Source organism: Drosophila willistoni (genome assembly GCF_018902025.1).
Source record: "Drosophila willistoni isolate 14030-0811.24 chromosome 2L unlocalized genomic scaffold, UCI_dwil_1.1 Seg196, whole genome shotgun sequence".
Classification (NCBI taxonomy): Eukaryota; Metazoa; Arthropoda; class Insecta; order Diptera; family Drosophilidae; genus Drosophila; species Drosophila willistoni.
The window spans coordinates 1,954,112-1,962,800 of record NW_025814048.1 but is presented as its reverse complement, the minus strand read 5'-3'; the positions used below and the strand labels follow the sequence as shown (position 1 = coordinate 1,962,800).

The 8,689-nt window shown below is 37.3% G+C and overlaps 1 protein-coding gene across 1 annotated transcript; it reads left to right on the top strand.

The window, feature by feature from the left end:
- Positions 1 to 749: 749 nt before the first annotated feature.
- On the top strand, positions 750 to 2,865 carry LOC6639897 (myosin-2 heavy chain). Its single transcript, XM_002062688.3, has 3 exons — positions 750 to 998; positions 1,052 to 2,658; positions 2,718 to 2,865. Exon 2 carries the CDS (start codon positions 1,258 to 1,260, stop codon positions 2,602 to 2,604), a length of 1,347 nt encoding a protein of 448 aa, XP_002062724.2. The 5' UTR covers positions 750 to 998; positions 1,052 to 1,257; the 3' UTR covers positions 2,605 to 2,658; positions 2,718 to 2,865.
- Positions 2,866 to 8,689: the final 5,824 nt, after the last annotated feature.

Below are 8,689 nucleotides of genomic sequence, written 5' to 3'. Positions count from 1 at the left end.
TTGACAGTTTGACGCCCCGTAATTCATGGCATGATGAACGCCAATTCTAGCTCAAAAAAAAGAAAAAAAGAAAACAAGAAGAGAGAAAAAAGCAAACCCAACTCGCAGGTCCATTTATTGTTCGTTGAAACAGATGTTTGGCATTTAGCATGACTTCTATTTTTTGTAGTATCGTCTATTTAACATATTGCATTTAACCCCTGTCTGTCTGTCCATCATCAAATTAAGCATATTTAACAAATTTGTTTGCCTAATTTGATTTGCTGTCGCTTCGCGCAACAACATAAAATTCAATTTTCATTTTTAGCTGCAAAAAGGGTTTTGCATGGCCTTCTCATAATTTATTACCTGCAGTTGGCCAACTTAATTATCCCTTTTTTTAATGCAATTACATAGAGAGAGAGAGAGAGAGAGAGAGATAGAGAAAGCGAAAAATCGAAGCACAATTTTGTGTGCGACCAGCAAAAATGCCAAAAGCAGAATATGAGAAAAATATTAAATAAAAATGAACAAAAATAGGAAAAGAAAAAAAAAAGAATAAAGAATATCCAATTCCAGTCAAGGTAGGCGCCGTCGTTGCCGCTGCCGCATTGCAAAATTTGCTGGCCATTCATAAAAGAGCTGATAATTGAGTCTGATGGCAAAATCGACGTCGCTGTTGACGTTGACCGCAAAGCACCATTGATACCCTGCTAAAATTTCAACACAAATATGGCATATAACCCAATCATTATCCAATCATCATTTGAAAAGTCACTCAGTTTTGAGAAAATATAAAAAACACCTAAAACTTGCTCTTACTTTGATTTTTCCCCCACAAAATGGAAGAACCACGCATCCATATGGACTTGGAGAGTCGTGTTGTTGTATTCACTCAACCAAAGGACGAGAAAGTCACAAAACAAGAAGACCAAATAAGCATTTCTAATATAGAAAAGGGAAAAGCAACAACTGAAGAATTGAACAACGATTCTACTGCCATTAATGAAAGTACTTTGGTAATAAGAACCTAAACTTATTTTAAAGTCACTTTCTCATTTTAATTCCTTAGTTCTTTTCTTTGTTTCAAAACCAAAATGCGGCTGATTAATTACCGAATCCGGTTTTCAAATAGTTGAATTTTTTGTAGTTGAGAATTCCTAGCATCAATAAACTTTGTCAAACATGTCAGTCACCACATGCCAATAGCATTTACAACTAGTTTAGAACTACTTCAGATATTGAAAACAGAAAAATAAAAATAAATAATTATACAAAATGAAGAAAGTAAATATTTTTAAGGTTTTAAGAAGTCGTACTGTATTTGAATCAGGGTCAATGCAGAACAAGGTTTCTAGCGGAACTGCCTCTGGGAAAAGCACTGCCGAGAAGGTCGACCTGGACGCAATGGAAAAGAGTAACACACAGCAGATAGATACCAAGAAGAAGAAAAAAGACTTGGAGAACGATATGACCAAGGGATGTAATGCTAAAAAAAATAATACTGCGAAATACGACTCTATACAGAATGTTCTCATGGAACTTAATTCTAAGACAAGCGATGCAAAGAAAAAGGAACCCAAGAAAGTCAATCATAAAAAAATCGATGCTAAGAAAAACGATCTCAAAAAAACAGATACTGAAGAAGACCTCAGCAAGGAAAGTGAAATTGATCCGATAGAGCACTTTTATATGACAGACAACCAAAGCGTCTGTAACATTGCAAAGAAAACTCCCAAGAAAAAGGATTCTAAGAAGCTCGAGACAAAGAACAACTCCGAGATGAACAACTCCGAGATGAACAACTCCGAGATGAACAACTCCGAGATGAACAACTCAAAGATGAACAACTCAAAGATGAACAACTCAATAATGAACAACTCCAAGTTAAACGATGCTCCTAAAAAGAACGCAATAAAGAAAAGTGAATCTAAGAAAAATATACAAAAGGAATACGATTCAAAAGAGAATGAGCCCGAAAAATTAAACTCTAAGCAGAATGATCCCAAACAAAAGGGTTCTAGGATAAACGATGCTAAAAACGATCTCAAAAAAACAGATACTGAAGAAGACCTCAGCAAGGAAAGTGAAATTGATCCGATAGAACACTTTTATATGACAGACAACCAAAGCTTCTGTAACATTGCAAAGAAAACTCCCAAGAAAAAGAATTCTAAGAAGGTCGAGACAAAGAACAACTCCGAGATGAACGACGCACCTAAAAAGAACGCAATAAAGAAAAGTGAATCTAAGAAAAATATACAAAAAGAATACGATTCAAAAGAGAATGAGCCCGAAAAATTAAACTCTAAGCGGAATGATCCCAAAGAAAAGGGTTCTAAGATAAACGATGCTAAAAACAATCTAAAGGAGCTGAAAACCAAAATTAAGGACACCAAAAAGAAGGATGTCGTTAGTGATCCTAAGCAAAGCAATCCCAAAGAGATCCTATCTGAGAAAAATAAAACTAAGAACAGTCCCAACAAGAAAACCACCAAAGAGATGGATCTCAAAATAAAGGTTACCAAGAAGAACGAAAAGAAAGGGGAAGCTGAAAAGGACATTCAAAATGAAAATGATGCCAAGCAAATTAAGAAAAAACAAAGCAGAAAATCTTCTGCTTAATGCAAACCACGTCAAATGATGATTCAAATAACGATTCTGATGAACATTGAGAAGGTAACTCATAACCTTCTAGATTTGATTAATAAATTTATTAATTCCTTTCGTTTCAATAGATTCCCACAGATTAACTTATACCCCTAAATATTATTTGCATTGTGTTTCGTTAAGTTCATCTTACAAAATTTATAACTCAACTTTATAAATTTTGTATTGTATTTTGAACTTCTGTTTTATTGATTAAATTTATTGCAAAATGTTAAATGTATGATTTTAAATATTTAAAAAGGGTTTTTGGGTCGCATTTTCTGCTTAGTTTCATTGCAAAAAAAATGTTTACTTAAGGTTTTTTCCAGGATATGCCAATTGTCTACTTTGCTCACTTTTAAATAGCTGACTTGTTAGCTTGGACAAAGCCTTTTCGATTCGTAGTCCCTGAGTTCTCAGTGCCCAGTGCCAATTCCGATTGCCCAATCCGGATGATAACTACAGCAGCAAGTTGAACTAATTTAATTAATTGAATTCATTTGGCGCCAAAACTCGCCAACGCCAACTCGTGTGAATGTCCCCTCAGTCTCTCTGCGTATGTGTGTGTGTGCGACACCAAATTAACGGTGCAATTGCCGACTACCACATGCCATCACCTGCCCCTATCCATCCGCTGCCTCGTGTCCATTGCTCCTACCTACCGATTCATCAGTTCGAAAGAGTGAAAGAGTGCATTTTGGGTTTCGGTTTTTGAGGTTTTCCCCAGGACATTTTTGCCAATGACCAGGGTTGCCAAGTGCCATGTACAATGCTCATTAAGTAAGAAAAGTCTGAAATACCTTATATAATTTCTGTTAATTACAACACTTAAATGAACTACTAATTGCAATGCCCATGAGAATATTAAGTTAATGGCCCCAGCCCTGGGGCTTCTCATTGACCCTCACTTTTCTCACTCAATTTACCTGTTTTGCCTATTGACCAAAATTGAAAATAATTGCAATCAATGGCCAACAGCTCCCAGACACAGTTGCCCAGACAGTGGAAATGCGTTGCCTTTTGCGGCATTTGAAATTAGCGCATCGTTCAGCAATTGTAAATTGTAAATGGGTAGGGGTCGATCTATATCTTGCAGTTACATAGTTCGAATCAGCCCACAAAAAATGTTGCTTTTCAATTTTAAATGATGTCTATTGAAACGTAAAATGCATCTTGCACAAACAAATGTTGAAAATGTTTTTGTTTCTCTCGAACTAGAGGAGAGTATCGCATTTTAATTATCATATTCAAGCTGTCATCAGGTTGCCTCCCATATCATCATAGTCGATGTGTAGTATGTATAGTATATCACCTGCCAAAGTCAACTTGATTAAAATTCAATGGGAAAACCGTTTTGACATTGTTCTAAACATTGATGAGGATACGGCATGACGGCAATGAATAGAGAGGATAGAGAGAGGATGCAGGATGCAACGCGTCATCTCTCATTCACCGCAGGCGGCTCAATTTCAGCTGAAATCATTTCAGTAACAAAAGCCATTGGCGGAAATGTTGTCAATTATGCTTTTGGAACTGTCATATGGATGCCAGCATACACCCACACACTCACACACGCACACACACTTACCAACATATTTCTATGTAGCTGAAGCCACACCCACATCCCATTCACGCAGATTCAGTCAGTTCAATTGAGACTGCCGAAATGAAGGTGCAAAAGTCCGCCAAATTGAGCACATTGAAAAACTAATCACGTAGTACTAAAAGATAACATCGGCCTAAATACGCATTAAATCTGTAAAAAACTGGGAATAATGCAATCAATTTTGTGAACAAGTTTTTCCCCATTAAGCAAGGAATAATAATCTAATTTGAAAGATTAACTATCTACAATTTGTTGGTTTTGATTTTATTTATTCACTTAAGAGTGTATTGAAGTTAGCTCTTAATTTGTTATTAATTTTAACGAATATCCTAAACCTTTTAATTTATTTTATGCATAGATTCTTTTGTTGTGCCTGTAAAATTTGAAATATGGAGCTCAATTTTTTCAATTGGAAAGTAAGGTTCATTTACTGTTGAAATCATATTACCCATAGCCAAATATCTAAAAGAAATTGAAACAAACATATATTATGGGACTTCTTTTTATACCCTTGCAAAAGGTTATATCTATGCTTCTTGGGTAGAAAATTGGGTATATTAATTTTGGTCAAAAGTGTGCAACGCATAGAAGGAAGCATCTCCGACCATATAAAGTATATATATTCTTGATCAGCATGACGAGACGAGTTCAAATAGCCATGTCCGTCCGTCCGTCCGTCCATCCGTCCGTCTGGATCAACGCAAATTCCTCCTAGACCGTAAGAGCTACGGAGCTGAAATTTTGCATGTAGGCTTGTATATACTGCAGGCGTTGTATATCTCGGATTCAGCCGGATCGGATCACTATATCATATAGCTCCCATACAAATGACAAAGTCACGAACAGTGACTTTTCTCAATAACTTCGTTATTTTCTGAGCTATTGTCGTGAAATTTAATATTGGTGAGTTAATTACATATATAAATGACTATGCCAAATTTAATCAAGATCGGGTGACTATATCATATAGCTCCCATAGGAACGATCTTTCGAAAACAGTGACTTTTGTCAATAACTTCGTTACTTTTGGCGCGATGGCTTTCAAACTAAACATTTGTTAATTTAATGTATCTGTAAATGACTGTGCCAAATTTGATCAAGATCGGGTAACTATATCATATAGCTCCCATTGAAACGTTTGGTGGAAAACAGTGACTTTGATCAATACCTTCGTTTTTTCCTATGCTTTTTCGATAAAACGTTTTTCCACTTTGATGGCTATAGGTAAGGAAAGAGTTACCAAAAATGTTGCAAGGGTATACAAACTTTGACGCGGTCGAAGTTAGCCCCGGCCCTCTGGTTTTTCTTTGAACCTCACAAGTAAAAAAAAACATTTCTACATTTACTCATTTTAAGCTCAGAAGTAAATTGTTTTATAGAAAATGATATTAAAAATGTTTATTTTTTAATTATTTTGAATAATAACAATGAAATACTGAAGAAATCTTTAAGAAGTGCTCCTAGAAATTCGCTCAGTAACATATTTAAAGTGAACTGAAGGAAAAGGGAACTCTGAATGTTTTAATTTTATTTTACAAATTGGTCTTTGAAATTACAAAATTAAATTGTTTAATCAACTTAATTGAGTAGATAGTCTTATTATATTTAGTTGCTTACTTTTACCTGATTTAATTTTTGTATGAAATTTTAATCTCTGCCATCTCAGCAGTAAGAATATTTTCACCTTTCTTTTTAACATTTCCGTTTGATTCTTTTTTGGTAAGCAACAAGTTTATGCAACTGCACGCAAGTTGACATTTGCCGTGGCTTGTGATCTCATAAATTAAACTAAGTAGCTTTCAACCCGAAAAAAAAGACCGAAAAGCAGCCAAGTGCCACAGCAGCCGCAAACGAACAGTTTACACCGAAAAAAAAAAAGGAAAAGATAGCTGGGGTGCGTGTGTGTGAATGGGGGAGGGAGGAAGAGGTCCTGGGCACCAAAGGCAGCAGCAGCTAAGCACGTGTCAAGTGTGGCCCAAGTTTTAATTTGCACGACACATCGTGCCAAGCCCTCGTCCGGCTCTCTCCCCTCCACACCCTTTTGGCCAGAGTGGTCGTCGAAACGAGTGGCATCAGGAGGAGCAGCAGGATCTAGAGCCCAGAAGCTTTGACTGACGCTGAGTAACTGTCAGGCTTGTTAGTCCTTTTATAGCTGGGGCGCTTTGCTGTCTGACAATGTCATCAGTTGCAGCTGACGCAGCAGCACCAACAGCAGAGGAGAAGCTCAGCCAGTTGTTGTTGCTGTTGCTGTTGCTGTTGCTGTTGGTGTTGCTGTTGCTTTTGGTGTAGCAGTTGCAGTTTGCAGTTGACCGCGTCTCTCTCTTTTTTGAGTTGAGTTTTTAAATCCTTCTGTTTGATAAGAGGTAATATATGGGCATATTGATTCAGAGATCAATTGGAAATGGCCAACTGAGAAAATTATTATTTTAAAATTTTCCTTTTTTGATAATCAGTATAATGATCATTTAATATTTAGTCAAATATGGGAAGATAAAGGAGATTTAAATTTTTATAGACTGATTCATTTTATACTCTTTTGGAATATACAAATAGAATTAAGTTTCTCTATTATAGTCGATATATACTCATAGGCGGGTTATCGATTAATCGACTACATAAATTAAATATTACAAACCTTTCATCGAAGCAGTTAATATACGAGAAATAATAGTAGAAAAAGGACGAACCTTATGCCAGATTGCATCTACCACTAGTTTACACTATATTCTATACGATGTTGTTAAATATACTAAATATTAATATTATTTATCGACTAGTGGATTATACAAATTTAAAATGAAAACCTTTTTGGTTACTTTTCATGGATATATTGCCTATCTATGCCTTTTTTACAGGAGGAGCCTATTTCAGCAAACCGGATGAGGGATCACAGAGGGTGTCTATGACAAGTGGACAAGTGACCATATGTGTGTGTGTGTGTGTGTGGTGTGTTTGTGTGCGTGTGGAGAAGGCTCTCTGAGGAGGCCAGATAAAGTGAGCCTCGCTTGACTTGAACGCTGTCAGTTAGCCAACTGGCCCCTCAGTCAGCCATTCCGTCACTCAGTTGGGTCCTTTTCTCGGTCTTCCCCCCTTTCCCCCATCACTTTTTCTCTACAGTTGCTCCATCATCATGGTTCATGCGTCATTTGCGAATACTTGTCCTCCTCCTTCCTACTTCCACTTGGTGTTAAATTGTGCTCTGACTTTTGTTTTGTGATTTCCTCTTTTTTTGTTGTTGACTTTTTTGCTTTTTTTGGTTGTTGTTCTTTTTGATGATTGCCGGCACGCCTCAATGACATTTCATTTATTAAGTGGGCGTGCAGCGCTTTCTCGTCTCCATTTCAGCGAATATTCTTCTGTTTGTGCAACTCAGCGTGCCGCCAATTAACTATGCAACATGCTGACGTCATCCGCTATAGTCGCCCCCCCCTCCTGCTCTTAGTCTCCTTCCCCTCGATACACTACTCGATCAAAAATTGCGGTATCATGTTCTGGGCCTTTGATTTGTTTTGCAAGTGTTTTCTTATATCCGCTACAAAAGGCATTTGCATTTCAAATGGAATTACAAAAGAGCTATGGAAAAACAAGACCCCCCTTCATCCTCCCCTCTCTCTCTCTCTCTCTCTCTCTCTCTCTCTCTCTTTCTCTCTGGCTGTTGAAATATAAATGTTAATCCTGGCCAGCGTCAATGGCAAAAACGTTCAACGTTGTTGACAGCCATTCAGCAGAAGCAGAAACACGACCCAGGCCAAGCCAGGCCAAACCAAGCCTAGCCAACCCGGCCAGGACTTCTCTTTCTGGCCGAAAGCCTGGGCCAGTGTGTCAACGGGTTTTTAATTGATTTTCATGGCTGCAGTTTTTGATTGTGCTGATTGACGCATCAAATGAAGTGACTCCAGACCAGTATGGGGGCTAGTACGTAAACTGCCTGCTGTTGAAGCTCCTGCTGTGAGTATGAGAATGTGGCGAGGGAAGGACCATATCACTGACGAAACAAACAACAACAACAGCAGGAGGAGGAGAAGGAAGACCCAATTCTGGCATTGAGTCAGGAACCAGCAGTAATTAAATTTGTCAGCCAGACAAAACGTTTCGTCCTTTTTTCTCCATCTCCAACATCCCCCCCTCGCCAAAAAATGGAAGTGGCAAAGTGAACAACATGGCGTATGCTTGATGCAATAAGGTAAAGGACAGGGATCACATGTGTCTGATGGAGAGGAGTCGAAACCAACGAATTGTAAGTGAAGTCGAAGCTGTGAATGTGAATAATGGACAAATTATTCAATCCTGTTTTTTAATTTATTTAAACAAAAAATTTAAAATAAAAATTGCCTCCAGGAAAAGTGTTAAGAAAGTGGAATATTTAGATACAATTTCCTTTCCCCTCATCCTTAGCGAAATGCCCGAGTAAATGGCTAAAATATATAATTTATAATAGCATCTGATCTTAATTTA